Source organism: Macrosteles quadrilineatus, unplaced genomic scaffold, assembly GCF_028750875.1.
Source record: "Macrosteles quadrilineatus isolate MER2022 unplaced genomic scaffold, UCM_ALF_1.0 Scaffold_5__1_contigs__length_97177068, whole genome shotgun sequence".
NCBI lineage: Eukaryota > Metazoa > Arthropoda > Insecta > Hemiptera > Cicadellidae > Macrosteles > Macrosteles quadrilineatus.
Genome location: NW_026542598.1, coordinates 67269476 through 67287993, shown reverse-complemented (window position 1 = coordinate 67287993; position 18518 = coordinate 67269476). Strand labels below are relative to the sequence as shown.

The 18518-nt window shown below is 32.5% G+C and overlaps 1 protein-coding gene across 1 annotated transcript in view; it reads left to right on the top strand.

Annotated features, from left to right (window-relative positions):
* The window catches only part of LOC128995671 (uncharacterized), a 32736-nt gene extending 27236 nt beyond the window's left edge, over nucleotides 1-5500 (top strand). The window contains exon 4 of the mRNA XM_054420689.1: nucleotides 4092-5500. Within this exon, the coding sequence (XP_054276664.1) occupies nucleotides 4092-5305 (1214 nt within the window). The 3' untranslated portion in view covers nucleotides 5306-5500. The remainder of the gene's footprint in view (nucleotides 1-4091) is intronic.
* Nucleotides 5501-18518: the final 13018 nt, after the last annotated feature.

Below are 18518 nucleotides of genomic sequence, written 5' to 3'. Positions count from 1 at the left end.
TGGAACTTGAATAAAAAAAAATGTAAATGACGTATATCTAAAAAAAACCATGTCTGTTTTTCATGTTATTTTTCAAAGAATACAAACTAAATTTCGTATACTTAATTCTTATTCAACAAATTAATTTCACTGTTAGGTAGTTTTTAGAATAGCTGAAATGATAAGTTGAATGCAGCCGTTATCAATGACTTGTAATTTAAAAATCTTTTAAAGTGATTAATTGTTGACTATAAACATGGTTTAAAGTTTCATAACACAGTTAGAAAACAAGATAAGAGTTCGCTCATGGTAACATTTAATTTAGCATAACACACGGGATTGGGGCTTGTCTCGGATGATCCAATGTATTCACTGTACATATTGAAGTGGTAGAGATTTGCTTCGCCTCCAGGACGTTTTAGGCTATGATTTTATTTCTTTTGTTTTTCCATCTCATATAATAACATTCACTCGCTGGATTCAATGTAAAATTGTACAACATAAATTTGTTGGGATTGTTCAAAGATTTCTTGTGATAGTTCAACAATTTCTCTATGATATATTTTTAAATATTTTAGTTATAATAATATTCAAAGTTACTTATAATAATATAACAAATACTTAATAATGTTTTTTAACTTACTAGTAATATAATAGTTACTTATAATGATGTAACAAATACTAACGTAGTTTTTTCATAATCAATTTACTTTTTTGGATTTTTTGTTTAGGGTATTTTCTACGCTAATGATAGAAAAAATGAATGAATTGATTTATTTTACCATGTTTGTTTCATGTTGAACACAAGCATCAATTGCACTTTCAGTATACCTTGTGATCCTCTTTTCTGAAGGTATTTAAACACCCAATTAAATAAAACCTCAAATGATTTACAAGAATTACAAAAATGATTGCTCTTAAAATTAATTGTAAATTCAAAAACACGTAACAAGGAAACACATGATACATAACCCTAAAATGTTGTGTAGTGGTTTCGTCTGTTATGTTCAACATCTACATTATCCGAAATAAATTGATGGCTCTTGGAGACCGATCTTACCAATCACAGTACAGTTTTCAGCGCTGTCCCTATTTGCTCGGCAGTTACTGTAAACACCGTATCGGCAGTTTACCGCGCATGGTTTTGCTAGGCGTGTTGTTACTCTCGTTATCAAGAATGCGGGGAAAGCTCGAGCAATCGAATGTGACAAACTGACAGATCGCGTTACCATTTGATTTGCTTGGATTCGTGATTGTGAAATTATGTGAACTACGTTGTTCGATATCACGCACTATATTAACACTATTTCCGGGTTCTTTGTTTCATAACGAAACAATGTTAAAATGTTTACAGGGCATGTTTGAGTTTTTGGTGAAAGAATACATGCAGCCTTTTTCTTAATCTGTTTTGACACAAACATATACGATTGGTGGTCTTGAGGTAAACAAAGTAAAAATATTGAGTGTTTTCTTGGATTAAATTTTGAAAACGACAACAAAAGATTTTGGAAAAACCTTACAATGTTTACTTGTAGTTACTTTTAAGCGAAGGAAAGGGAATGGTGGAAATGAAGTACAAAGTGTTCATAGATAAATATAGAATTTTTTGGATAATGCATGTTGAAAAATAACCCACACGATGTACAAAAAATCCAGGATTATCTTTAAGACCAACAAGGTGTAGATGAATTTCCCATTAGTTTTTACAGTATGAATTTTCAAATATTTTACAGTTTGAATTTTTATCGACTACTTAGTTTTATTTTACTAACTATTATCACTTACTTAGTTACTAATCGTATTTAAATCTTGTTGTTAAAAGGTAATAAATCCATCTAAATGTAGGTTTTTATGGTTTATCTACAGACATTACTGTATATTTTATTAGATTTTCTTTTTAAGTTACAAAAACATAGTAATAAACTTCCAAAATGTACCAAGTTTATGGAAGTAGAGTTTCGGATGTTTGCAATAACATTGAGGAAACCGAGAGTCATTTAAATGCGAAGGGTGGGCTCAGATTATGGTAATATGATTGCGGGGAAAGTTTAATAAAAAAAAGGAAATATGCCGTGCTTTTGGTTATGGAATTGAAATTCATATACATTCATTGTATAATGTAATTCATTATATTTCCATATGATGTTAACATTTCTAAGCTATGTTTCCAGTACAGTATGTTTGCGCTAATATGTATGTATTATCTTATTACTTTAACGCTTAAAGATGCCGTCAAAGTAATACTAGTTAGATTATTGTCTCAATAAATATTTAAGTTTGTAACATAACATACAAACTTGACTAAAACTAAAACAAATTCAACAAAAATGTTAATTACTTATGCTTGACACATTTATTCGATTGGTTCAATTGGCTAGTTATATTTTGTAGGTACAAATAGGTTTGAACGGATATTTAGTGCTTTTATATAAATGTCCAATGCACCATTACAATTTTACATTTTAGCATGGATACAAATTATATAGACATTGTTTACAGCTATGAACAACGATCTTGTTAGCACAGCTATTTTTATACCGTTAATATTTAAGCCTCAAAATATTAAAAATACAGCATTTGTCAAGCAAAAGTACCCGAGTTACAAATAACCTTTTAGTGAAATTAAAAAGCGATGAAATTAATGTAACTCAACTAAATGTAATTTGTCTGGGAGTTCTAGAATTCAAGGGAATCATTAGGTTGAAACTAATTTAAATCCATCTCCAGTTAAATTTTTACAAACGTGTTTTGCATTTTTACCAATTCTAACAACAATTAGTATCTCGCTAGTAAACCTTTTCGTAAATGGATAAAATTGTAATAGTTGGTTTACTGGATATGTTAAATTAGTCCATTATTACTCTAATTTGTAAACTGGTTGCATTTAAATTATGGTTTAACAAACGTAAAATGACTCAGTTATAGTTAAAATAAAGAGACCCGTGAGAAAAACGAAAGAACTTCTTGAAAAAATAAATGTAAATGCGAGGTTACAATTGAAAACCCACAGAGGCCTAGTTGAGAATAGTAATTGGTGTTTAATATTGTGTTATTGAACGTAAAATCAATTAATTTTCAGGTGAAACCCGATATTAGAACAATCCTATCCAAAGGTATCAATTTATATGGTATAATAACCATAAATAAACATCAAACTGAACTTGTCTCTAGGGGTTGTAATTTGTATTAAATTTCCAATTTATAGTGTGTTGTTTTGCGTTATTGTTTTATTTCATTGCAAAACAAGTGAAAATTTCGTTCTTTCAACGAACATAACAGAAAATAATTTAGTTTGTTAAGGGAATAGTTTGTAACTCATGTTCTATACATTCACCGTTAGCACGTTTAAGCATAAATTAACAATATTTATTTGAGCTTGGTACAGATCAACTTAATAGTTAAAGATTGTATCTTGTATTTGTTGTATTTGTATATTTTTAGTGTATTTCGATGCTTATTATTAAAATATAGAAATTTCTATTTTGATGAAGTTTTAAAGGAGCTTCCTAAATTCAATTTACAAAATTGATATTTTTAATTAAATTATTAAAACTTTTTTTTTGTTTTCACGGGTGATATTGATCCATATTTAAGATTTTTTTCATCAGATAGAAGATATCTTTTAAGGAAACTTACATCACATTGTCAAAGTATGCAATATCCTCCTTGCATAAGATTTAGAGCTAACAGCATGATTAGAAACCAACTTGCAAACCCCGAGGGTTCACGCACTTGAAGTTTATCCATAAACTATGGGGTCAACAATTAGATTTACACCTATTATACAATAAAATGCATAAATAGTTATTTAACATTAAAATGCAACACTGTTGACAATCCCCTTAAGTTTTATTGCAAACAATTACATCTCTCGTTACTTGAAGCTTTAGTTCTTAGACATATGAACATTCCTAATTAACCTTACTAGGGTGTAGCAAATCAATTTAGTTTTAGTAAATTTTTCATGCGTTATGGAGTCAAATTGTGAATATCTAATCTCTTTTTCTTACTTTCTTTTTTGCAGCTGCTCTATTATAGTATGGCAATTGTTTGTGAGTACAAATAAAAACAAGTCATTGCTGTGGAGTTTATTAAGATTTTTTTTGTTACAGGCTCTTGGTTCCCATTGTTCCAACCATCTCAGATCATCAGTTCAGAGTTTCCTGAGCACGAACAGTACCGCTCAGGAGAGGCTCCAGCTCCCCTGACCTACGCCACGGCACGACCCCAGGTGTCACGGGAGTCGCTGTCCCACGAGTGTGAGGAGCCTCCACAGGTGGTGCACCTAGGATCCCGGGAGGTGACGGGGGTGGACACTCCGGTGCAGAACTACAACGGCGGTGGACAACACCGAGTGGAGTGGGACCACTATGGTGACGTCACCACGTTGTCAACAGTGGCCTACAACAGCCTAGAAGAACGAGGAGGAGCTCCAAGAGGTGTAAGCGGCGAGGACCGCAGTGACTACAGACAAACAGGTCCTGAACAAGACAATAGTGCTAGCGTCAAGAGCGAAGAGTTCTTCGAAAACGGGAGCTTCTTTGACGACAAACCTTCTAGAGAAAGTTCCCAAGACTTTGGTAACGAATATCCCTTTTCGGGAGAACACCATCACCACGGAAACTCCATTGAGTACGACTCACATGAAACGTACGGTAGGAAACCGGTAGCGACATCGTACGCTTCCATATCCTCCGTGTTTGAATCCCGCCCAGTTCCGAGAGCCAGGGATCTACTGCATCCTGAAATGTTCAACGAAATCCCTCACTACGTCAACCTAAAACCTGTAAGATTGAACAAGACCAGGCAATACTTCGTGCACGAGCCTCTTTCTAGAGAGGACCCTGGTGTGCTTCGCATCTCTCATACTCCAGGTCATCCCTCGGTTATGGGTAGGAACAAACCTCTAGGACCTCTGGGTCCCCGACCGTCCTCCTTTGTGCCAGTGAATCATCCTGTGTACCGTTATGTCAAGGTTCATGGAGGTTTGAACAGAAAACCCAGCCAAAGTCGCTCCACTCTCAACCTAGAGGACATCCATCCTCAACTCAGATCCAAGTTCCCGTTCAAATACCTGCACCCTCGCGTACACGTGCAGAACCAAGAGAACTTCGTACAACACGTAGTTCCCACCAAGGACCCATTCTCGGACTCGTTCTTTAAAGAGTCCCAGAAAATCGAAGACCTCAAACCACCCCCTTTGGGGCAAACACTGTACTATTATAAGAAAAAACCGAACCCAATGGAAATGAAAAACATCGCGAGAAGAAGGCATAGTCCAGGATACATGTATATTATAAGAAGGAATAATAAGAAATTGTATTGAGCATGAATGACAAATTATGTGTCGCTTTAAGTTTTTGTAAGTTCCTTCTACATCTATTGTTATTTAAAACTGTGTCAGTTCCTTTTTTGTACATTTTATTTATTTCATAGTATAAGCAAACGTATTTTACTTAACCACAAATAATTTGTACTTAGCTGTAGTTTATTGTAAAAATAACATAGATTTATGATAAAGAAACAATCAGACGTTTAGTTTATTTCAAATTTCCTAATTGTATTTTCGTGACAGTATTATCTGCTACAAATACAAAAAGTACAGCCCATCAACTAACACAACAACGAAAAATTTTAAGTTGAATATATATACAGAATAAATTTAGAATCGAATTTAGGACACTGAAATAGACATCCCCCGTCTAAATTGAACAGCTATAGCCAAATATTGAATAAAAAAGAGCATAATAAATGAACCATTCATGGATTGTGCTACAGTCAGTTTTCTCTCTTGATATTTGAAAATTTCCCCTATAGATAAAATACTACTGGTTTCTTGTGGCACGCATCCTCTGGTTAGCACAGTGTGTCTTCTATACTCTATTTTTTTAAACTTTAGTACAAGTTAAAAAAACTTCCATTATCTACATTTTCCCTCCTTCTCCCCTCCTAAAAGAATAAACCAGGAATACATGTTCAGGTAAGTTTAACTATTAGCATAGACTTAGCCACACTAAATAATATATTTGTCTAGTTCTAAGACACTATAAGATAGCAGCCTAATGATATACCAACCAACTAAATAACACTAAAGCTAAGCGAAAAAATGCCATTAGAAAATGTTGATTCTATTATCAGGAGAGGTGCCGGGCTGGGAACCGGTGTAGTGGGTTAAAAATGTTGTGGCCCTGATAAGGACCGTTTAGTAAAGAGCTCATACGTCCCTTCAAAGGAAGGCATACTCAAACTATCATTGTTCATGGACATGTACGTAATCATAATGTCGCAATGCAATCTTTTACATACAAGATGCTGAAAGTTTAAATTGAAGTTCAAATTGGAACAAACAGTCTAGTCAGCTCTTGAAGTTTTGGCTGATGTAAAGTTTCTTGTGCCTCACCTGAGGAGAAGTCAACTTCACAACGGTCAAGCGCTTCCAGAGCTGCCTCATCAGATAAAATCCACCCTCCCAACAAGATTACAGCAAACGGGTTTCTCAACAAATTGACTCAAAGTAAATTGCATGTTTACAAAGTTATTGAACTATTTGTTTACACGATTAAGTATTTTATAATTTTGACTGTCGAAATTGATGCTACCAAAGCCGGATTTTCCTAGACGCGGAAGAGGAGAGTGGAGAGCTGAAAAGCGATTAACATGGCATTCCGCTCCACTTCTAGGAAAACAGTAACATTAAATTACCTAAAGACAAGAGGAGTCCGCTCTCCGCGTTCCTCTCTCCGCGCTCCGCTTCCTCGTCTAGGAAAACCTTGGTTTAGAAAATGTTTTTATACATCTCGCTACAGGTAGAAATTAATTCTTGGGAATTTAAGGACGTAGGAATATTTGAGTAAATTACACATTGACAACAAGTGATAACTAAAACAAATATTGAAGAAGATCGTTAGTATTGAAATAATCATAATATTAAAAGACCAAGTTTTAATTAATTATGTTTTAATATATTTTAAAGTAGCCCATACTAATATTAATTTTTGTGATTGAGTATTTTTACCTTATTATTCTAAAGGTATTATGCACTCATGGAAAATAGTGTTAAGTGGCAGAGGATTTAACATTTGGTGGCCAAATCACACCCTAAGGAGCACTCTACCCTCCCCTCTCAACCCGTTCACCACATCACCCAACCCTATGGCGTTTTCTCTTGTTCAGCCTAAGTATCTTCTGGGACGGAAACCAATAACTCTTACTTTCCGAGTAACTTTTAAATACTTGAAATTAACTTAAATATTCTTAATAATTAATTCTTAATAATTAAATATTCTAAATAATTTTTGATAGTGTGTGAATAAGGAGTTTTATTTTTTAAGTGCGTAAATCATTAACTTTATTAACATCATTGACTTTCTTTTTTCCAAAATGTTTATAAAAACCTATTTGAATTTGTATGGTTTATTTCCCAAAAAACAATGTATGGGAAATAAAAGTAACCAGTTAATATTTTAAGTTAATACTTTTTAGTGGATCACTAAAAGTTTATCTACATACAGCAGATCTATAGAATAATAATATTCTCTTAAGCGTTCTCTTCCCGTTGCGAAGCACGGGTTTGGCGGCTAGTACCAAATAAAATAATAAAATAAATTACTTCAGTAGTGGTTCACGTACAGTAAATAGTTTTATTGTTTTTATTTAAATTTAAAAATATCCTCCAGACATGGAATCTTATATTTTGATTGTAAATATAAGATTTTATAAGATCTTTTCAAATCTGGAAAACACCTCCAGAAAAATTAGGTAATTCACACCTTTATAATGTGTAAAAAGGTTACATTATTCATATGAAAAATTTATTTGACAACTACCATTTTAGATGAAGGAAAACATTATAATTGAAATATTATCAGAGGGTCTTAAACATTGTGAAAGTTAAAGAGTTTTCAAAGTAGGGTAATCCCGCTTAAACAGTTTTCTCAGACAATGTCTCATTTGTCAGACTTTTAGCTAAAACAATAGAGCATCGATCTAAATTTATAATGAACCTAAGAAGAGTTGATTCAGAAATTGTCCGGACAATAGAAGAGACTGAGGCGTTTGGAGGTGGATCGTTCCATGCTATTAGACTACGATCACTCAAGCTGAAGCAGATTAATTGAACCTTCCACAGACCACTGAAATTACTGCTCGGACACGTCCAGCCTGCCAGCTGACTCAAAGACCAGTAAGTGTACTTTGTTAACATGTGAAACAAAGGGGTGAATTATACAACGCTCCATGCGTACCTTGCAGTAGGCCCACTGGTTAAATTTGGTAAATCTACTGTGTAATTTTACAGAAGCTGTGCAAGTTACAATTATTTGTTCGTTAAATGTTTCTTTTAGTTTAACTGAAATAGTATTGCCAATAAAAAATACACAACAACATAATCTGTACTTGGTTGGAAAAAAATTAAACCAACGGATTTGCTGAATTGAATTCAAAAATACAAAGTACAAAAATGATAGTATTATATGAAAGACAAGATAGAACATAAGCAATTTGAGAAATATCACAAACTATCAGCTACAAAAATAGTAAATCACACATTTTAAATTAGTAGAATAATTCAAAATGTTTAAAACTAGCTATATTTTTACTAATCAATGAAATTAAATTTATTTATGTATACTATCCCTTGTAAGACCTGAAGACAGTTGAACAATTCCAAATTCACGCATAGATCGTCAATTGTAGTGGTATGACAAAGACAGTTTAATAAAATTCAATGGTTCAATCGATTTAGATTATCCAATAAAGCTATGAATTTAAACCGTACTTATTAGAAAATGACTTTTCGTTTTCTATCAATATCCTCGATGTTGTAGGGTAAAAATCACAAAATACAGTACCCAAATCTATACAGGGTTAGTAAAAAGTGTGGAGACCCCCTGTTATTTTTTTAACAACCCATACTAGAAAAACTAAACTCGGCACACCATTATGGCATGTTATGAAGTACTTTTTGGGCATAACCGCCACTTGGTGTTCATCCCCAAAATGGGGGATTTGGGGGGAAACTCAAAAATTTCAAATAAAAAGACGCATCGAGTGACCCCTCATTTTAAAGGTCCTGGTAAAAGAAAACCAAAAACGCAAATTAGAGGTCTCTATCTCAGTTCAGTTAAAGATGGCAGCCAATTGAAATTCTCATAAGTTCCCAAACCCCAAATGGGGGATTTTGGGGGAAACTCAAAAACTTTAAACGATAAGCCCCATCGAGTGACCCCTCATTTTGAAGGTCATAATAAAAGAAAACTAACAACGCTAACTATAGGTCTCTATCTTAAAAATATGGCAGCCAATTGAATATAAAATTGCAAGTTATTACCGATTTCTAAAGATTTCAATCAGCTTCCCTTTTTTTTACTAGATTGAGAAAGAAACCTCTAGTTTGCGTTGTTACTTTTCTATTACCAGGGCCTTCAAAATGAGGGGTCATTTGATGGGGCTTATCTTTTAAAACTTTTGAGTTTTCCCCAAAATCCCCCATTTTGGGTTTGGTAAGCAAGTGGCTATTAGGCTTAAAAAGTACTTCATAGCATGCCAAAGAGGTGTGTAGAGTTTAGTTTTCTTAGTGTGAGCCGCTACAAAATTTACAGGGGGTCTCCAGACTTGGAAAGCTGTAAGTTTAATTTAACTTCTGAGAATTTCAATTGGCTGCCATTTTTTACTGGATTGAGATAAAGACCTCTAGTTTGCGTTGTTGGTCTTCTTTTACCGGGACCTTCAAAATGAGGGGATGGGTCTTTGTTTTTGAAATTTTTAAGTTTCCCCCAAAATCCCCCATTTTGGGGATGTGCACCAAGTGACGGTTATGCCCAAAAAGTACTTCATAAGATGTCATAAAGGTGTGCCGAGTTTAGTTTTTCTAGTATGGGCCGTTAAAAAAATAACAGGGGGTCTCCACACTTTTTACTAACCCTTTATATTTGTGTAACACGGTTCATCAAATGCAATAATACAAGCCATATTGCACGTCCATAACATTTTTGACTTTTTCTAGTTCCTTCTTAATTTGTTTGATCGAAACTATTTTACGAGTATGGTAAAAAAAAACTCTTATTCACGACGTACGTCTATAAAACTTATTTTTTACATTCATAATTATCAATTTATTGTTTTTGGACAAAGTCTTCGGTTAAAATGTGTTTGTTACCTCATATATGATATATATATATGTGTCTTTGTACACCCAATATAACCACGTCTTCTAAGCTACGTCAAAAAGTGTTGGCAACAAATTCTAGCAATGTCTATTGTCTAGGCGTTATGCTATCCATCAAAATTTATTTGGCATATAAAAGCAAGACATTCTCCTTTATCTATATATATATTCATAGATTGTGTTTGGTTAGTCTATGGTACAGGTACATCTTTCCTTTTTTCACGACAATCTCTTCTTTGTTAAACCTCGTAATTAAAACACACGGGAAGTCCACAAAATGTGCTCTCCTTTTCCCATTGACGTTCCTTCATTCATTACCACTAAGATTTAAACACGAAAATCAAAGTGAAACTCGCCCGTAACGAGTAAATGCACTAACGACACGGCTGACTGTTGTTTATAGCTGGTCTAATCGGATTGTGGATTAATTGACAAGTTCGCTACTTCATTAGTAGAGCGAGTTTTAACTCAATGACAGCGATAGCAGAAACTACTGCGGGACGAAACTATAATGTCATTTACACATGACTAAGGCTAGGTAATAGTTCAAGTGATCTGGAGTAGTAAGTTTGTCATTATACGCAAACTATAGATGTCGTTAATGAATGTAGTGAATTTGTAAAATATGTTAATTTAACGCGTGAAAACTGAATAATTTTAAATACCCCTGCCACATAAAAACCTGCAGAATAAGCGAATTTCCTTTTGCCAGAATTTATATACAATTAAATCACATTGATATTTGAAAAAGATTAGGTTAAACGAGTAACTTAGGTTTGCTGCTATGGGGAGGCTAATGAAGTATGTTTTTATGAAATATTAATAGCTTAGTATGAAATAAACAAATTTGCCAAGTTCGGTAAAAATATATCCTTAAACAAGTAAACTTGAACATTTTAAAATATTCTCCATAAGAATAATATGAGAATTTTAAATGTACATTTTTTTTAATTTTCTCCGTAACCAATAACCCCATAAAACACTTCAATATACTAAATTATTTGTCTTTTTAAGTTCTTTAAAATTGCTTAGAGAGAAATTGGGAAAGTTTTCATGGTAAAAAATGAGAAAACCCAATTTTTATCCCATATAACCCCCCGTAAAACCCCGTTCCCATCGTCCGATCATGCTGGTTCATGAACTCAGTCAAGTTTATCCCGCCTTACACCTCCAAACCAAATTTCATCAAAACCTAACCAAAATTACTCAAGTTATCGCGTTCACGGGCACTTATATATATGTGTATTATACATATATAAAAATTTTAACGAATAGTGTTTTTGGCCTCTGGGGACATCAAAACGAAAAAGTAAATCAGTCCCGGGCTCAAGTCTTACCATGATACCTACGGTTATAGCTACTTCCCCTATAGGGAAATTCGCTAAAAGAGTAAATTAACTCCTTTATTGGTAGAATTGAAGCCTAGGAAAAATACAATCATGAACTTAACTTTTGTTCAACACGACCACTACCTAAAACCCATTGATTTGGAATGTACATCTAGTTTAGTTGTAATTGATTTAGAGAAGAAAATATTACTAAATTTGTACAAACAAAATTTTACATAACTTATTACATCGTGTTATGAAGTGTCCTTGGAGTCCACTATAAGCTAAAAGTAGTAGCATTGCTATCACATGTTATCAGAAGCTTGACACTAGAAAGAAGTGTCCTTTGAAAATGTTGCTCGATATAATATTTTCCTTAAAATATTTATCTATGTAAGTGTAGTGTTTTACCTAAATGGGACGTATATATTGAAGACTTTAAGCTATTTATGGAAATTAATTGAAGAAAATTTACAGTAAGATTATATCCAGTAAAAATGTAACTACCTAAACTAATAATCTATAATATTAAAACGAAACAGGGTTTTTTTATTTCACGATTCTGAATCAACCACTTGACGGATTTTCATGATTTCTGTGTTGAAAGAAAGAAAATTTTGGGAACTAGGGAATGTCGAAGCCATAACTTTAGTTTATGGTCCCAGTTTTTTAGAAATTAAGTTTTAATTTTCAAAAAGTCTAGCAGCCGACGGACGAGTTAAAGTAGTTTTAACTAAAGTGGTGGTTTAACTAACAGCTGGTTTCTATCTGTCATTGAAATGTTTATGTTACAAGTTGTTTGTATACAAAAATATTGATCCAGAGTTTGCCTACACACTATTTCACTTTAAAATGCAGTTTATTACCTACCGTAAAAGATCCATGTTATCAGGAGATTGTGTAATTTTTAACTATACATTTTAAACGTATAATCAAGTTTTATCATAAATGCAATCCGTCTAATTATAAGTGCTTAATCCTTTAAGAAGGAGTGGTTTACGTGTTGATACATCTTTTTCTAGATGTTTGAATATAAGTATGGCTGCATACAGTACACATGAAAATGTCAACCGGTGTAGTAGGTCTCCAGAAAACTGACCAGTAAGCTGCAGGGTGTCAGTAGAAACCAAAATCGATTCATACCATATTATAACTATCCCAGTAGTAGCCTACTGTATGATTCAGAAACTTGATAAAGGGGTACATTCCAAAAGGCTCAGATCTCGGATGGGCTGGGCAGGCTTTGCATGGCGGAGAGAAGATACTTCAACTTTTGAAAGTGTATTCCAAGGAGTACTACAAGGTAGACGACCACTTGGAAGACCAAGTAATGAAAGGCATCTTCAGACTGTTATCTTCCTTAGAAATGGCAGGGGATAGAAGAGAACGGGAGGCCAGGATCATTTTAGAGGGTTTAGTGGCCAAGGTGGTAAAATAAGGGACGGTAAGTGATAGTATGGAAGGTGGTATGTAGCTACTGTACTCAATGCCAGTGTGTGTGAATCGGCCACCAAGTTGTAAACTAGCTGTTCTGAATCATATACAGTTTTAATGGACTACTCGATTCCCGTACGTAGGACGGGCCAAACAGCTCGTGCTAGTAATTATTCTTTTTACTGAATAAAAAATCACGTTAAATGTATCCAATTTAAATATATGTGAACCAGCGAAAGCTAGAGAAGAAGAAAATAATATCTAACAATATAGTTGACGTTTGTTAATTATGTTTGACATCAACGTGCACTATACTGTATAAATACTTTTAATAAGTTGTTAAAAGAAAATAAGATAACGAGAATTATCTCCAAGTCTAAAGGTTACTGGTCTGGTCTAAAGGTTGGACAAGGAAGTATACAAGATATTTGAGTTCATTTAGAACTGATGTTTATGTTATATTTCAAATGTTTAATATCCCTTTAGTGACTTGATTGTCACTTGATTCTAGAACAAAAAAACTGAAATACATATAACAAGTAATAAAATAATAAAAAAATATAATCTCATAAACTAATTAGGCTCACTATTTCAATGAGCTTTGTAGATATTATATGAGATATTGAGGTAATAATGAGATAATAGATGAGATTAAAATCTGTGACCCCACTTACGAAATTATAACAATTAAACCCATTTTACGGTTATAAATTTAAAAAATATCTGTTATCCCATCTATTTTATGCAATTTATAGACCTATATTAGTTCTACAAATGGACTTGTACTGTCTATTTTATTACTTTATTACAGATTAAACATCAAACTTATACTACCGAAAAGCAATTAAATAATTATCTATTAGGGATATTTAAACAATCATAAATATAATTATAGTGTCGTTGTTCTTGAATTGGAAGATTAACTAATCTTACTTATTAAGATATCGTTTATTAAAAGACATTTGATAAACTCATACCCCAGTTTAAATTACTTTTTAATTGTCACATTTTGGTCCAACTTTTGAATTGGTAAAGTTTTAATTAGTGGGTTGATTCCTGGGGCAAATTAAGTTTTTAAATTGCCATCCTCAATACAACGGCATATAAATAAGCTTGTAATGTAGACTATAACCTAGTTTCCAGTCTTTTGAGTAATTTGGCTTCATTAAAAATTTGATAGAACATTAGGTGAGTAGGCTGTTAAATTATAGCGGAAAATGTGTTTCCAATTATTAATAAGCATGTGGTATTTTTACTGATACAATTTTTTAACTTGTATATCTACTTGAAAATAATTCTACTTTTTAGAGTTGTTAAATTCAATTTGATCAGATTAAACTGTCTTAAATGAATAAAAATAAAAACAGTAACTTCAAAAGGCTTTATGAAAAATACCTAACTGTTCATCGTTAAAAGAAAATAATACTGAGCGATTCGGGTTATTACGTTTTATATTTTGGAAAGAAATATGAAATAAAAGGCGAAAGTCCAATCACTGATCAGAAATTGCTTATTTCCTGCGGTGCTTGGCCAAGGGTGGGTTGGGGGAAGACTTCAGGATCATCTTATATTATGTCTTCTTCTTCGAATCCATCAGAAATATTAGAATTTCCTAATACATGTTTTTCACTAGATAATATGTCAAGAAATAAGTCAAATTAATTATATTAGTCTTCTTTTAGTAGTCAAATGGACGAACGGTTTAGAGTAGATTCGGCTACTATGAATCATTTAATTAATTAATTTTGCATCAATAAAAAAAACCTACAAAAATTACTTCTTAAGTAAAATAAAACTAAACAAAATCATAAAAACGCAATAAGTTTTATCAGTTTTATTTGAATCTTTTACATTTTTGCGAATCTCTCTATAGTGAAGTAGCTATAGGGTACAGGGGGGTATGGGGAGGCATTAGGGCTATGGGGGGGGGGAGTAGCTTTGTAGTAACACAGGTCATAGAATATGTAATGTACACTATAGAAATTAGTAATGGTATAGTATTGTAGGTTTATTCTATAGTCTGTGGTAGTGGCATGGTAGTACAGATTGGCTTTTTCATTTTGATGCCTATAGAGGCCAAAAACACTATTTGTTTAAATTTAAATATATATATATATATCCATGAACGTGATAACATGAGTAATTTTGGTCCAATTTTGATGACATTTTGCTTGAAGGTGAAGGGTGTGATAGACTTGAGCTCGCAAACAAGCAAGATTGGGTCATAACAAATAATTATCAATAACATAAAATAAGTATTATGAGGTTTCGAAAATTGGCCTTTTCACATTTGTATCAGTAAAACATGAAAATGCCCAATTTTTATTACACTGTGACCATTGTCTAGAGCTTACAAAAACAAACAACTTTGTACATTGAAGCTTTGTTGTACAATTAAAGGTTAGGGAAAATAAATAAACTGTAAATTTAAAATTCCAATGTTATTCTTACGGAGAAAAAGGTAATATTTGTTTATGGATGTGTGTTGATCAAATTTAGCAAATTTATTTATTTTACCATACTAATAACATTTGGTCAAAAACACTTTTTACCATCTCCGTAGCAGCAAACTTATACTCTTAAAATAAAATGTTGAATAAACATGTATTGTTTATGGAAATATTTAAATAAAAATCCAATTCGACAAACTGAAATTCGCTTAGTCTACAGGTTTGCTGTAGCAAAGATATTAAAATTTTTCATGTTCAATAAATTTAAGCTATCCGAAACCATTTTAATATCAAAATTACTTTAGTAACATGTTTAAATACTCGTTGGAATAAACCCGAATAGAAATGTGTGTTATTTTAAATTTTATTGGATTAAGTTGTAAAGTTTTTTTCAATAACATATTTAATGTTTTACAGGGATTTAATTGTAATTGCCTCGCTTCTAATCGTGTTGAAATTATGTTGAATGTCTAACAGGAGTTGTAAATTTGATATACAGTGTTAAGTGTATTTCTAGAATTTATACACATAAATACAGTGGAACTCGTATTATTCGTAATAGACTTATTTTTCCATCTTGGAATGGATCACGAGTTATACACGCTTCTAAAGGCAAAATACATACAACCAGCAGGAAAAAGAACAAAACAAATGGACGATGTAAAATGAATAAATTCTGAATTTAAAGTATTTGATGGACTGATAGGTTGATCCAGGAATGATAAGACATATAAAACTAACGAAAACCAGCTGGAAGAAACATTAACACTAGTGATTAATTATGTTTTTATTGTTTTAGAAATGAGTGTAGAACATACAGTAATATCTAGAGAACCTGAATCGTATGAAACTTAGGTGTTGGACTTAAATGAACTTGAAATGGATATCTTGGAATTGTATAAGCAATGAAACTACAATATTATTAAATAAGTAATACCAGAGTGTCCTTTTTGACATTTTTATCATAATACTAACTCTCATTTACTGGCTGATTAATTCAATTAATTAGCAATCAAACAAAAGAGTACACTGTTTTATACCATAATCTCTTATCTAATCTCAAAAATGTACTCTTTAACTGTCAAGAATGTAAATGAAATCTTATTTTACATTATTTTAGGCCAACAACTAAAAATTGATTACTACACGAATGAAACTGCAATTTATAAAGTGTGCATTCATTTAAGAAAAATTATCGCCTTTAAATATTTAACCACGTACATATAAAAAATTGATGCAATATAAATATTTCTATTTGTGTGGAAAGAAAAGAAATAAAAAAATATATTACTGAGGTAATCAAAGTTATTCGGAGAAATGGAATTAATAACTTGTCAAATTTAAAAACTTGTTCAGTAAAGAAACGCCTTCAATGTTAGCAAAGCAATCAGTCTGTAATTTCTGCCCGGATATTGCTGTGGACCTTTGAAGGAAACATTTTGATTCGCTGTAGAATTTATAGCATCAAATCGAGAATCCTAACTGGATATGACAGGATAAGTTATTAAAATCTTGCTCTAAACCTTGATTTATATAAAGAAACATTTTATTTGATTAATGTCTCTTATTAAAATACCTTACTCTTATGTAAGGTGTTAAGTAGCCACGCTCCTAGTATTGCCAACTTTGTCTCAATCTCCTTTTTGGCCTTATAACACGTCTTTACTTTATACCTTGCTTACTTACTTCCTAGGCAGTTTGTACTCAAGACGTTATCTTGAAAAGTTATCGGTGTTATTTATCTTATTCCGCAATCGATATTGATCCCTTATCCTGCTTTACTTGGTCCTACTACTTGGCTTTTGTTCTTCCTATTTTCCTTCTCCGAGTGCACCTTTCAAGATTTTCTCCTTAACCAGTTTTGTATTTCTTAATCCTTACTATTTTGTCTCGTCATAAATTTGTCAAGATTTGTGTAGTTAGCCACTCTTTTAAGGCTGTAAATAATATAATCCTCTTTCCTAAGATCATCATGTTCACCGGTATATCAGGGACAATAGTCAAGAGTTGTAAGGATTACTTTTACAGTTGCTTAAACTAGTATTTTGGTAAAGTATATTAAATCTAATTTCCCCTTGGAACGACAGTAATTCATCAGCAAATTATGAAATATTTAAGGTCGTCAAATTTATATTCTAGAATTGAATTTCACTGTTATTTATTTGATTTTGAGTGATCAACGTCAAGGATTCTCCAAAGTCTTGAACAATATGTGAGAGAGTTCTTCGCCTAGTCTAACCCCACTATTACCCTAAGTTAAGTTGATTATACATTTCTAAACACCTGATCTTCCCACCATAGACTAGGTTGCTTTTCTTCTGCCGTTATCCTCAGTGCAATTGTAAACGCTTCCTTCCTATTTTCATGGTGCTTTTATTCTATCTCATATTGATCTTCTTCTGTAACTGGTAGTACAATGCAGTATAAAACTAGTGGAATTACATTTACCATGCAAAATACAATAAGCTAACAAATCGAAACATTTTTTTTCATTACATTTTAAGTAAATGGTGAATAAAAGTTAGTTTAGTTAAGATTCAAGAAGTAAGCACTATCTTAGTGAAAACATCATTTAATTTACTTCTAATTATAGTGTCTAAACAGAATCTTGTTGTATTGTTTTAGCATACACATGCTATTTGCAGTCAAATTGTTGCTGTGATTATAAAAGGGTTTGTTTTGGTATTGCTGCATTGGTGCTGGCATAACGCCTGGGAGTTTTGCTGAAGCAGGGCCTATTGTTTTGGGGATCTTGCAAATACAAGAAAATAACCTGAAACCACACGGGAATATAGCAGTAGCAAACTTGAATTCGATAAATGTGTAAAATGAAAACACAATTTTTAACCGTCAGCCTAATAATTGTGAAACCTATTTTTATGCTAAAATAAAACCAAAAATAGCCGGAGTTTGCGTTTTATGAGGGAAACAGTGAATGATTAAGCGATTTTCCCTTAAGTCAGGATCATAAAAATCATATTGATATGCTACATACTACTGGTTCCACATTGGTACATTCTTATATTTGAGCCTACTAAATATTCATTTGTTAAACAATATATTTCTGAGTTATTTGATTTGCTCATACTCCGATTTTGACTTTTATATAATTTTCTTTTACACACAACTGTTAAGCACCTAGGAAAATGTTTGGGCAAAGAG